Source organism: Zalophus californianus, chromosome 14 (genome assembly GCF_009762305.2).
Source record: "Zalophus californianus isolate mZalCal1 chromosome 14, mZalCal1.pri.v2, whole genome shotgun sequence".
NCBI classification, from domain to species: Eukaryota; Metazoa; Chordata; class Mammalia; order Carnivora; family Otariidae; genus Zalophus; species Zalophus californianus.
The window spans coordinates 32,907,996-32,921,427 of record NC_045608.1 but is presented as its reverse complement, the minus strand read 5'-3'; the positions used below and the strand labels follow the sequence as shown (position 1 = coordinate 32,921,427).

Below are 13,432 nucleotides of genomic sequence, written 5' to 3'. Positions count from 1 at the left end.
CTATGTACATTTTTCTGCACCTAGCTCTTTATTTTTATAAATACAATTTTGCATAGACAATTATTTTTTAACAGACATTCTTGTCTTGTTGGGGATATATGTGTCCTAGCATTTAAGGATCAGAAAACTGTGAAACAGTAGCTTCAGGCCATTCTGGACATCGGACCATGTCCCAAACTGCGACGTCTGACTGAGGCCATGTCTGCTAAGGTCAGAAGACAATCTAAACAGGAAAGAGGTAACCTTACATCAATTTTTATGTTTAAACACTTAGTGGCCTCAAACATAACAGGGAGGGTGTAGAGTGAAGAAACTGGACATAGGACTTCTAGACCTGTCCTTAAGGGTGTTACTGACATCAGGCATTTTGACTTCATTTTTTAAAATGATGGGCCAGTGACCTATGAATTTTAAGGTTGCAGCTATTAAGTTCAAGGATTCTAGGAAGATACAAGGCTTCCCATCCTGAACTTTATATGATACAGAAGTAGACTCTTGTAACTGTTGACTGTAAAATAAGTTCTTACCCGTAGCCAGCCAAGAACCCCAGACTTGGGGGGCTGACTTTGTCATTGAAGACCACCAGTTCCAAGGCCTGGGCATGCTGATTGAATATTCTATTGCCAGTAAGGTTGAGAACCCACCACTCACTGTTAGATTTAGTTGTATTGTCTCTGGACAAAATGATGGTGATATTCATGAAATTATTTTCTGGAAGAGGAGAAAAATGAATTCAAGTTAGCATGAGACTATTAGGATTTAATGCACATAAACAGTCCTCAGATGGCAAAACCTAGTTACTACTGTCCATAGCGTATGGTGCCAGGATAAGTAGGACACAGGGACATGGTAACAATGTGAGTGGAGAAAGAAAAGTGGGCCCTAGGTGTACATAAAGTTTCTCCTTGTCACAAGACAAGTAGCTCACTGCTGCTGAGTGAGCATGGCAGACACATCACAGGAGAGAGGGAAGACCCATCACCTGAGTGTCTTTGCTGATAATTCCAAACAACTAGTTAGACATTTAAAAACCCAAATCACCGACTTTTTAGTCAATTGACTAATTCAATCTTGTTACCAGCATTTATTGCATGTCTTTGAGGAGGAAGACACCCTGTCAGGTGATAAGGGTTACAAAGTTGAGTACAGCATGATTCCATATCTCAACAGGAACAGGCCATGTATACAAGTGGGACTTAATGGGCATGTGGCAACCACTATAGGACCTGCACCAATGAGGCTGTTAGCATGGGGAGACTACATCTGCTTGGTAGGATCCAGGAGGGCTTCGCAGAGGAGACGGCTTCTGAGTTGAGTTTTGCAGAGTGAGAACTTCAGTAAGTGGAGATGGAGGGGGAGAGGAGGCTAGTTCAGGAAGGCTTGGTGGCATGAAGCTCAGTAAAATTCTGAAAATCCATGATGTGTGATTAATGATTGCTTTCGTTAGAGCACAGAGTCAATATAAAAGAATAGGAAAAGGGTGGAAAAAAGCTTGGGAGTTCTCTGAGCAAGTCTTTCTAAGAAAATACCACCCCTGTCAATGATAATAGGGCCTCCGTTGAGAGTCCTGGTGGTGGACTGTGAGGGCAGGGGCTGTGTCTGCATTATTTCCTGCTAAATTCCTGGATCAGAGGAATCTGGGACAGTGCCTTTAGACATGTCTAAATGAATGTCTATTTGATGGATGGATGGATGGATGGGTGGATGGGTGGATGTATGGACTGATGGAGAGTGAGGCAGGAAACTGGTAAAGATAAAGAAACCCTTACCCAGGACAAATGTGAACCACCCAGAATGCTCAGGAACAAAAAGAATCTTGGTTCTGAAGTCTAGAGAGTTCTGAGAGGGAACATCTGGCCCAGGTTTGAATCTAGTTTGTTCACATACTGGCTGTATAACCACTGCTGAGTAATTCACACCCTGAGCCTCAGTTTCCTCCTTTATAGATTGGTGATAGCCACCAACCTATGCTAAAGATCAGACATAACTCAGTAAAGATCATCAGAGAAGCTGTGGGGTTGGCAGGACCCAAGAGCACCAAGACCATGTGGTCTGGGCAAGAAGTCATTGGCTGGACCTCAAATGACTCACAGCCAATAGGCCTGTGTTTGCAGAGCACAGAACATGTGGCTGAGAAAGGGGAAAATAAGGGTGGGGAGGGGCTGGGAATCTGGGCACAAAGTGAGGCTGACCCTGGAGGGAGGAGCCCCATCTTCCTGAAGCTGAAAGGAAGGGGGGGCACTGGTGAAAATTTGAGACCCATTACCAGGGACAGGGAGGCAGCTGAAGGAGTGCCCTAGCAGGCTTGCAGGATCATCTGATGAGGTGCAGCAGTTGTGAAGGGCCCACTGAGGGACAGAAGCATTTCAGAGGGAATGACTCATGGTTGAGCAATCTGTGCTCTTGGACTAAGCATTTCTAGAACTATTTGGACTGAAAGGGAAATACCAAAGTTCTCAATGCATCTCACAATTACCGTGTAAGACATATGTATTTTTGACTGTTGAGGAAGAAAAGCATAGAGATGTAGGACCCACCCATGCTTGTCTTCCAAACCTCTATCCTGCCTCTACTTCTGGTGATCTCAATGGGGGCTTCCAGTTGTTTACTTACATCTCATCAGACCACTGGAGCCTGGTCTCCGGTGCCTGATGCACTGCCTGGTGACCATGAGCGACCCACATTGACAAAGGAGTGAACATGATTTGGATAAAACTGCTTTGTCCTTCTACCTTTATCACATGTACACATCTGCTCTGATCCAGGCAATTGATGAAGTCAAACAATGCTTAGTAATTAATGCTTAAGAATCCCCAAACGTCAACATCCTACCATCACTGTTGTTTTGGGTAAACACAGTCCCTAGAGACTAACATTGATACTTAACCATCCTTGGGCTGAATCAAGTAGATTTCCTCCTCCATTTTTATTATTCTTATTGTGGGGCTTTCATATTTAATATTGCATAAGGCCATTTTCTGCCAAAGAGATGGATGCTAATAGAAACAAGTAAACAGACTGATGAATCAGTAACCAAAGCTGCTAAATGTGGACTTAAGCTAATCATGTCCTATATCAATGAAAACCATGAAGAATATGGCTGCTGGTGCCTGATTGGATCCTTCTGGCTGGTGACTGCAGCTGGGAGTCTCATGCTTCCTGTAAGCCGTGTCTCACAGGGAAAGAAAACTGGAAAGCAGCTTGAGAAAGGCTGAGAATGCAAACTGTAGACACTGAATAAAAGGATTTTAAAAAGTTCTGAAACAATTCCTTCTCATCCTTACCAGACAAAAGTTGCTTTATGGGTTTTGAGTTCGAATCACTAGGTGCTTTCACATAATATGGGTAGATCTTCTCTATAGTCCTGTGTGTTAAGAAAAAAAGGGGGGAGAGTAATAGAGTTTTAGTTGTTTTATCCACATAAAACTGATTTTTTGTTGCTATTTTTGACCTCATCTCAAATAAATGATGGTGAGTCTTTATACTTCTACGCAATGTGATGTCATCACAATTTCTGGGTTCCATTATAATCAGAAATTTCTGAAGCCAAACAAATTCAGTTGTTCTATTCGAATACTTAGGTAAACTCTGTACATGAGCTAGTTAATGCCTTAAAAACCGCTACAGAGATTTCCCACATCTGCGACCATTTCTGAAGCCAGGAGCTGTCTTTCGTGCTGGCATCTAAGTCCTTACTCTATGGAGATACATAATTGTATCTATAATCAAGCAGACTGCATGAATCTATCTAGTGCCAGGAGTGAGGCCCAAGGAGACAACTGGTAGCCTGGACCTGTCCCTCCCTCTGCTGAGGACAAACTGAGTAACATGCGCAGGTCACTCTGTCCCTCTAGGTCTGTTCTCTCATGGGGAAATGATGGGGGAAGATCTGACAATCTTTGAGGTTCCTTCAACTTTAGTGATTAAAAAAGGCTGTCTTAGGGAACACATGTGAGGACTATATCATGGCTGTTCTTATACTCAACACATCAAAGTGGGGCCAGCACAGACTGGAGGTTAGAACTAGACACTGGCTGGTGAACGTCATTTAGCAGTTTTGCACCCATAGCATTTCCCCCTCCTCCTACTAGTTCTCATATTAGAATCTAAACATCCCAGCTTGGATTTGTTTGAAGTGGAGTACTTATATGGCAGGATAATATATTAAGATAGAGTCCCCCCCCCCCCCGCCCAAATTTCCTTTTACCCCTTGTCTTCCCCACATCCCCCATCCATTAGCCAGGCATTCAATGAGCCCAAGTCAGGAGTAATAGTAGAAGGAGGGTCTCCCGGGGTCTTTCCCTGGCTTTTGCTGATTATGGTTAGATAATCAGCTTAGATAAGAACAAGGTTTGCTACCCAGAGACAAGATCAGGACTCCCGGGCCTATAGGTGGACAGAGAGTGAGAGTGAGAGGGTAGGAAGACAGAGCTGCTTTAATGCAACACAACGAGGCTTCCAAGTAGAGTTCACTTGAGTTACTGAAGAATGGAGAAAGTTGCATTTCTTGCATATGTGAATTTGCAAATGGAGATTTTGTACTAGATATAGCCATCTATTAAAGCTAATTAGCAGGAGGAATCACTTACACTGGTGTTCTTGAACTTTCTGTGTTGTTGCCGGCTATCATTTTAGCTATATTCTTACGTGTAATATTTTTAAGAGGAAAAGAAAGCTTATCCGTTGCTATTTCTGCTTTTGCACCCAGACTCATGTTTCTGTGAAGAAAGATAAAAGGCTCGATGTCAGTGATTATTCAGAAGTCTGGAAGAGAGATTCAAAAATTCATCTGACTCTTCATTTTATTAATCTCACCAAGTCTTCATTGGGTCCACAACTGTCAACCCCAACCTTTTCTGTCCACCTCACCTTTACGTCCAGCTTCTTAGACAACCAAGTTAGTAAACCCCAGGGAGGTCACAAACACCTTTAAAACAGATGGCAGGTGAGGAGGCTGTCTGCTGACTAAAAGAGAAACCGTCTTGAGGCTTTGGTATGAATTTCTGCAACACTCTTTATATTAATCCAATGAGGTTAGTCTCCATGGTGACTAATAGAATGCATGTTTTTAAAAGAATGTTCAATCAAAAGTTGATCTTTAATGTTGTTAATTTTTTGGTAGCTCTTCAAAGAAAAGGCTAAAAAATAAATTTTTGGCAGTCTAGAATTTCATGTGAGGAACTTGGGATGTAAATTCTAAAGGAGAAAATAAGATTCAGGAAGGAGTTCTTTCAATTCTGAACAGCCCCCCTTTGAAATCTTTCTTTACTATTTCCTTGGAAATTCATTTTAGATTGGAGAAGCTTTCTTAGGTCCCTATCATGATTCTAGAAGCCAGGAATCATGGACCCAAATGCACCTATCACTTGACTTCCCAAATAAGCTTGCATAGAATCCTGAACCACAAGACTGTGATAACAAACAAACAAACACCAAGCCTTTCAACTACTTTATCGTGTCGAGGTTCCTCAAGTGCTTCACTAACACGATGGGTTTTTGAATGCAGGAAATTTTCCTAAGACATGCTCTTAGGAATGGATAAGGAAGATGTGGTGTGTGTGTATAGATATAGATATTACTCAGCCACCAAAAAGAATGAAATCTGGTCATTTGCAAAGATGTGGATAAAGCTAGAGAGTATTATGTTAAGCAAAACAAGTCAGTCAGAGAAAGACAAATACCATATGATTTCACTCATCTGTGGAATTTAAGAAACAAAACAAATGAGCAAAGGTGAAAAAAAAAGTGAGAAGGAGGCAAACCAAGGAACAGACTGTTAACTACAGAGAGCAAACTGTTGGTTATCAGAGGGGAGGTGGGTGGGGGATGGGTGAAGTAGGTGACGGGATTAAGGATTAGGGCACTTGTGATGAGCACCCGGTGTTGTATGGAAGTGCTAGAATCACTATATTGTACATCTGAAACTAATATCACACTGTATGTTAACTGGAATTTAAATAAAAACTTAAAAAAAAAAAAACAAAAGAGCAAAGTAGTGGCTGCATGCTGGCCATTGGCTCAGGTTGGGTGAGAAGGAGTCTCAGCTTTCCCCCTCTTGGGGCTGCCAGGCTGCTCTCACACACCACGCATGGAGAAAAGATCTGTTAGGGTTTCCCCATGTTGGGGGATGTAATGAGAATTGCGGTTTCCAAGGCTGCAAGTTCTTCATTTCTTCATAAGACCAAAATTCACCCTTTCAGGGAAATCTTACAGTCATCAGACTATTTCATTTTATAAGTCCTCACCCTTTTCCTTTTCACTTTACCTCTCTCTCTTGTTCACAAAACTCATTGCCAGCCTCTCTTTAGAGACTGAAGTTAGTAGGAAAAAGGAAAACTAAGAAGGTCTTATTTTTGCCAGATTCCCAGGCAGATCATTATTTAATAAACACAAAGGTTAGCTGTAGTATCAAAAAGCATGTCAACTAAAATCCACATCAATTGAATTTTTCTTTCCTTCTAGCCTCCCACCCCCACCCCGAGTTTGGATTGGGGGGAAGGGGGAAATCATACATGGAAAGACAGTAACTACCTCTGAATACTCCATGAAAAAACAACAGAGAAGCTACTATTGGGGTCCATGAGTTCCTCTATCATTTTCTGCTTACTGGGAGGGCTGATGGTCCACAAAGAATTTGAATTTCCTTCCAGTTCTGCTACTGTTATGTCTTCTTTTTCATAATTTTCCAGAAATTGCATAGCACCCTGTATGTGCACAAATACACATGCATAATTAGACCATATACATGGTGATGAATAAATAAAAGTGATTACTCTTCCTTTTAACTGACTGCAGAAAGAGGATTTCTTCTCTGGGAGGACAGTTTCTACAGTGGATGGCCCTGGTGCTCCGTGGTACTATTTTGTTCCCTTCTGCATTGGGATGGGCAGCCCCAGTCATACAGAGCAATCTCAGTACCAGCATAGGTATGGAATCATTCCAATTAATAAAGAAAAATCAACGGATTTGGTGTCATTTTTCCTCCCCACTAAGAAGGAAATTTATCAGCTCTTGGGGTGTTCTCTCTCATGAGACAGTCAAATTTAATCCACCCACAATATCGTGGTCCTACCTTCACAGCTGCATATCCCTTGAGATGAGTTTGGGCAGCGTGCATTATAGGCTGATAATTTCATAAAAGAGCTAAGCATCTGTCTGCCTGATCATTTTCTTTAAATAAGAAAGTATTATTTGTAAAGCAAATCTTAATTATGAAAAATCAATTTATCATATTATTGTAAGTTTGCAATGGGGAGAAAAGAATACATCAGCCACAACTTTGCCAACAGAATATTATCACCATTATATGCAGTAGGAAATCATTTAAAAAATAATAGCATATATTCTTCTTCATTTATGTTTTATCTTGAGAAATGTGCATGCCACGCATAGTCTTTGTAATGATTACCTTGTATTACAAAAGAAGTTGCTTGGAAAATATTCAGACAGCATAGCATGTAAATAAAATTAAAAGTGGTAGCCCCCTTCTCCCATGTCGACCACCCTAGAGAAGCCAGTGCCTATCAGATTCACTCGATACATTTGCCATAATTTATTCAACCAGTCCCTACTTGTTGAGCCCTCTGTTGCTTCCAACTTTTGTCAATACAGAGCATGCCATCACAAGCAGGTACCTGCATGGAGCTTTTCCAGTATTTTAAATTACTCCCTGAAGATAGATTCTCAGAGTAGATCTACTGATCAAACGGATCAGTATCTACCATAATTAAAAACATTTAAAAATATAAAAGAGGACCTACATCTGTTGAGCTTACATTAAAATGTCCTGAATTAAAATTATGTTTATTGACACTTATATCCAACAATACAGACATAATGTCTCAGATTATCCAAGTGGCCACTGGCCACTGGTAATCCCTGAAGAGTCCTTCCCACCACCACAGGCCATGGCAGAACAGTGAATAAAATGACAAGCAGTAAGCTCACCTAGGTGAAATGTCTTCACAGACATCTACTATATGCATTTACTTACAGTGTCCCTAGAGAAAGCTTTCATAAATTTATTAAACTTTGGCTGATCCATAACTTTCAACTGGCTTTGCTGGGCACTCATTGTGAAAATGGGCTGGAAAACAAAGAAACAGTGATGTCAACACTCCCGAGGCTCGTCTCTGCATCCTGGGTTAAAAGAGAAATCTTTACACAGTATATCATCACCCACTGAGTACCCAATGGCAACTGGCCTCAGGGATCTCTTTTTGAAGTTATTACTCCGGTGCCCCACACCAGAACAGAACTACCCTTTCATTGTCTTCTGTGCTTTATCTCATATGTCACATATTTGCTGACCAGTTAAAATGCAGGGGGGAATCTGGCCGCAAGAGCTAACTGAACATCCTGTAGCTGGTGGTCAGGAAAGACACAGGCAGGGACATCAGACCTGGGGGGTGGTACACAACAGTTACCTGATACCCTCCCAGGGTAATTGTGACCGAGACATCCAGGGGCTGGTTGATGACCCCCGCCACAGATTTGATCAAGGACATGAAGAGAAGGGGAAACCAGACAATGCAGATGAGCAGAACGATGATCATGCCTCCCATGCCGTACTTCACCACTTTCTTCTTCTTCTGCCCCCGGGGCTGTGGGTATCTCTGCAACAGATGAGTCACACAGGGCTCAGGCTCCTGGCACCAGAAACAGGCAGGGGGGGGACGTGTGCTCTTCCCACAGGACCCGACTGAGGCCTGATTGTGCTCTGCTCACTCTGAAGTAGGGAGAGCAAACTTGTCCGCACGAAGTTAGGTAGTGATGTGAAGCTGTAATGAGTTCCCAACACATCTCCACAGTGGTACCATGAGGGGACCAATGGGACCTGAGAGACCTTCTCCTTAAAACTGTTGTGTGTGTGTGTGTGGGGGGGGCACCTGGCTGGCTCAGTCCATTAAACATCTGCCTTCAGCTCAGGTCATGATCTCAAGGTCCTGGGATCGAGCCCCACATCGCACTCCCTGCTCTTGCGGAGTCTGCTTCTCCCTCTCCCTCTACCCCCTGCTCATGCTTGCTCTCTCTCTCTCTCAGATAAATAAATAAAATCTTTGAAAAAACAGTAAACTATGACTAGGACCGAGTGGCCTGCGTTTGTGAGTGTTCATATGCCAAGACTCTGCCTTTCAGGAAACTGTTCTGGCTTCATAAAGTGTATCCATAAAGCCCCTGGAGCACAGCGTATTCGACTCTGAATAATCCCCAAGAAAAAGTACTGTTAAAAGAAGCTTACTCTTCTGCTTCACACCAGACAAGAGATTGTCACTGGTAAAGTTTCAGTCTCCAATGGGACAGGGTAGAAATGAGTGCCAGGTTCGCTTGGATTCCCTTGACACTGACCTCCCAGATGCCTAAGTTCCTCTGGGTGGCTCAGGCGGTTAAGCATCTGCCTTCCACTCAGGTCATGATCTCAGGGTCCTGGGAGGCTTTTTATTTCTTGAAGATAAAATAACAATAATTGTAAACCTTTTGTGGGCAGGAGTGCCTAGTGTTGTAGGGCAGAGCGACACCGGCCTGCACAAGGAGGACGGGCAATGGGTGTCACCTCCTCACTATGTTATTAAGAAGGTTGCACGTGTTGGCTCAAAGGCAGTGAAAGGCTTGTAAGAGCCAACAGATGGGGCCGACACAGCTGCTCCCATGAAAAGTGGCCCTGTATCAACATGTGGCAGTCGTGTGAGCTCTGACTCAGAAACCCCCTCATAAGAGCTCCCCACCCATTCGTCCAGAGGAAGTAGTACCTCAGTTTCCAGTGCCCCCGGGGACAGGCCCTGGGTCTTGGGATGCAGTCCTTCTCCCTTGCTGTCAGCATAGAAGCTCATCTATTTTATGGAGAAGCTGGGCTATGTGGTGTGTGTTTGTTCACTGCCCATCTTTCTCCAGCTTTCCTGTAGGATGGCCGTTCCTCTCCCCTACTACTAACTTGTTCACCTCAGATTCCACACTTTCCAGCACCCCCTCACCCCTCCTCCTGGTTCCCATTGGGACCTTCTTCCTTTGGCTCTGATACTAAAAACTTTTGCTTTTCTTTTTTCTACTATTCTTTTCCTTAACACCTATAGAGGTTCAGATCCTCTCCATTCTGAAATTATCCTCTCAACTTGCCTCTCTCTTGAACTGATTCTCTTTTGGCCTTTCTCTTGCCTGTGCTTGGTCCCTCTGAAAGGGCAGCCACAGGATGACCCTGGGCAAGTGTGACCAGTGGTATCCAGCCCAAACTGCCCACATGCACAATTGTGAGCAAAGGAAATGGTTGTCATTTTTAAGCCACTAAGTTTGGGGCGCCTGGGTGGTTCAGTCGGTTAAGTGTCCAACTCTTGGTTTCAGCTCAGGTCATGATCTCAGGGTTGTGGGATAAAGCCCCGTGTTGGACTCTGTGCTTGGTGTGGAGCCTGCTTGGGATTCTCTCTCTGCTTCACCTTCTGCCCCTCCCTGCCCTGTGCTTTCTCTCAAAAAAAAAAAATCTCTCTCTCTCTCTCTCTCTCTCTCTCTCTCTCTCTATATATATATATATATATATATAGATCACTATGTTTGAGGTTGTTTGACTGCAGCAATAGACAACTGATAAGGTAACTGCTGAATGAATAGCTCCTGGAGCTAGAGGAGGACCCGCGCTTCCCAGCACGAAGGGTCCAGGATGTGAGTTCTCCTAGTGTCACTATGTGTACATGGACACCTCCTGAGGCAGCCAAGCTGTGATGGGGTAGCTTCGAGTGCTAGAAAATTCTTCATATGCCATTGAAACTTACCAGAGCTTTTGCCCACCTGTCTTAACTCTGTTATCTTGAGTCTTACAAATAAATTCAGACGTTTCCTCTATTTCCCAGTATTTCGAATAGTTACAAATAGCTATTGTTTTTGCCTCCTTCCATTTTTTTTCTACTTCAGACAGAATAATTCTTGGTTTTTCTTATTCTTCTTCATTCTTCATGATTTCCAGACCTTTTGGCACCATGACTGTTACCTTCAAAGTCCCTTAGAACAGCTCTCATATCTCTCATATTCTGTCATTTTAACAGCTTTTCTGCTCCTTAAAAAATCAGGACAAGCTCTTTGATTTTAAGTTTACTGCCAGCCCTATTTGCTTCACTCCGACAAACTCCATAAACACAGGGGCCACAGGTCAGTAGGCCCCTGACCGTGAAGCTGAAACTCCCAGAAGCAGCAACAGAACATACTAGAAAATATATAGACTAGAGGGAGCTTTTCCAAAGAGGGTATTATCGAGAAGAGAAAAAAAAAAGACACTTTATACCACCTCAGCTAATGCTTGTTGAGTGGTCCTATTGCTATTATACAACAGACTCCTGTTTCAGATGTTAAACTTTTGAAAAATCCAATAAATAACAGTAATTTCATCCATATTCAAATCTTAATAGTCAATCTAACAGAATAAGCAAATATTTGCACTTCAAATTCCTTTGCACAAAGATGTTATATTGTCCCATCGCTCATCAAAGAGTGAATCAGAGGGTGAGCCTGAATCCAAGCCACCTGACCTCACTTTTCTCTACCATACCACATTCCCTTCTGCTCCCAAATGAGCCATTTAAGCATTATTGGGTCACACAGCAATATATCATTTCTTCTTTTTAAAATAACTAAAATATACATTTGCCAAGAGGGGAACACATCTGGATGCTATTGCTGACTAAGGCATCAGCGAGTCCAAAATTCCCAAGTCCAGGGGGTGGAAACCAATGGGACACTTATAGGTCCTCACCGTTTTTGCCCCCTGCCCCCATTTGTTTGGCCACAAAACTTGCAGAGGTTCACATTAATCTTATAACCAGCCTGATGGAAGGGAAACAGAAAAGGATCAGGCATTTTTATTGGCTTACTTTTTCAGACTCCCGCCAACACTTCAGGATGAATATGTGAGCATAGATGTCCTCCACACAGATCCAGCTGGAGAGGCTCAAGGTCGTGTCTGTCCATACCCAGTCCATCACAGCCCTCAGCTCAGTCAAAAAGGGAACGAGGCGGAACCTGCCAGAAGCCACATCTTGTTAGATGGATAGTTGTGGGGTGGCCTCCATCACCCTCCCAACCCCAGGAGCTCATGTAGTTCCCTACTGTGTTAGCCCTATGACTCAGGAACAATTAATTCTCAGGGTGACCCTTATGGTAAAATGCAACTGGGAATTACAATCTCTTTCCATCATGAGTCAGTGTATAAATTATATTTCCATTCCCTTTTTTGATTTTTTTTCTTTTTGCTGATGGTCTTAACAAATTAACGTTTCCCTTTTTATTTATTTTTTATTCTTAAAAAATTTTTTTTTATTTATTTGAGGGAGAGAGAGTGAGAGAGAGAACAGGAGCATTTGGGGAGGGGCAGGGGAGCAGCAGAGGGAGAAGCAGGCTCCCCACTGAGCAGGGAGAACAATGCGGAGCTCAATCCCAGAACCCAGAGATCATGACTTGAGCTGAAGGCAGACTCTTAACCAACTGAGCCACCCAGGCGCCCCAGGATTCCCTTTTTAAATAAGTTTGAAGGTGTCCTCTCCAATTTTTCTCAACAAAGGTTTGTAGTTTTCATTGTACAAATCTTTTTGGTTAGATTTATTTCTAAGTATTTCATTGTTGTTGGTGCTGTTGTGAATGGGATAGCTTTCTTTGTTTTGTTTTTTTTTCCATGATATTTTGTTTTTAGCATATGGAAACACCACTGATTTCTGCATGTTGATTTTTACTTCCTGCAACTTTACACTGAATTCATTGATTACTTCCAACAGTTTTCTGGTTGGGTCTTTAGGATTTTCTATATTTCTTCTGCAAAAAAACCCCTATAATTTTACTTTTTAAAACATTTGCTTATGAGAATCTATTGCTCTGAGGATTACAGAACATTGGGGTTTTGCTGCTGAATGAGCTAGGAAAAGTTATATAGCTGGTACGTGAAAGATGAGGGCAAATGAGAGCTGTCAGAGGGAGCAGGACATGTATTTGACCACACACAGTAGAGCCCACACCTGGTGGACTTAGTAGGTGCCTAAGTTTAATAAGATTCTGGCTTATCTTCTTGTATTTAGGAATGGGTTGGCCTGGGTTCCTCTTAGGTATGGAGACTATTCCTTGGGTTTATTTTTTTAATTGAAATTGAAATTTTATTTTTTATTTTTAAATATTTATTTATTTATTTATTTATATTATGTTCAATTAGCTGGCTAATTATTCCTTGTTTCTTGACTAACACAGAGCTTCTCTCTGGCTGGAGAACCTGGGTGGACCTCAGGGCCTTCACAGCAGCTTGGGTTACCACTCAGAAATTCTCCCCTAGGCCACTCGGCTCTGCCAAGTGAATGCTAATCCAACCCCTGGAAGAAGTATCAGGCCATCCACAGAACAACACTAAGTGACTCACTGAGCATGCTCAACACCTCTTCTGTGACTAAGTCACCATCCCTAGGTCTGGTAC

General features: G+C 42.6%; 1 protein-coding gene and 1 long non-coding RNA gene across 2 annotated transcripts in view; one reads left to right on the top strand and one right to left on the bottom strand.

The window, feature by feature from the left end:
* Positions 1–13,432, bottom strand: part of PIEZO2 (piezo type mechanosensitive ion channel component 2) — a 526,331-nt gene that overhangs the window by 1,878 nt on the left and 511,021 nt on the right. Inside the window, exons 47-53 of the mRNA XM_035724088.1 lie at positions 11,853–12,000; positions 8,427–8,615; positions 7,994–8,086; positions 6,532–6,704; positions 4,590–4,718; positions 3,285–3,364; positions 528–711 (exon numbers count right to left, since the gene is read on the bottom strand). Of these exons, the coding sequence (XP_035579981.1) occupies positions 528–711; positions 3,285–3,364; positions 4,590–4,718; positions 6,532–6,704; positions 7,994–8,086; positions 8,427–8,615; positions 11,853–12,000 (996 nt within the window). The remainder of the gene's footprint in view (positions 1–527; positions 712–3,284; positions 3,365–4,589; positions 4,719–6,531; positions 6,705–7,993; positions 8,087–8,426; positions 8,616–11,852; positions 12,001–13,432) is intronic.
* The window catches only part of LOC113913262, a 59,872-nt gene that overhangs the window by 24,482 nt on the left and 21,958 nt on the right, over positions 1–13,432 (top strand). The gene's annotated exons all lie outside the window — the stretch shown is intronic.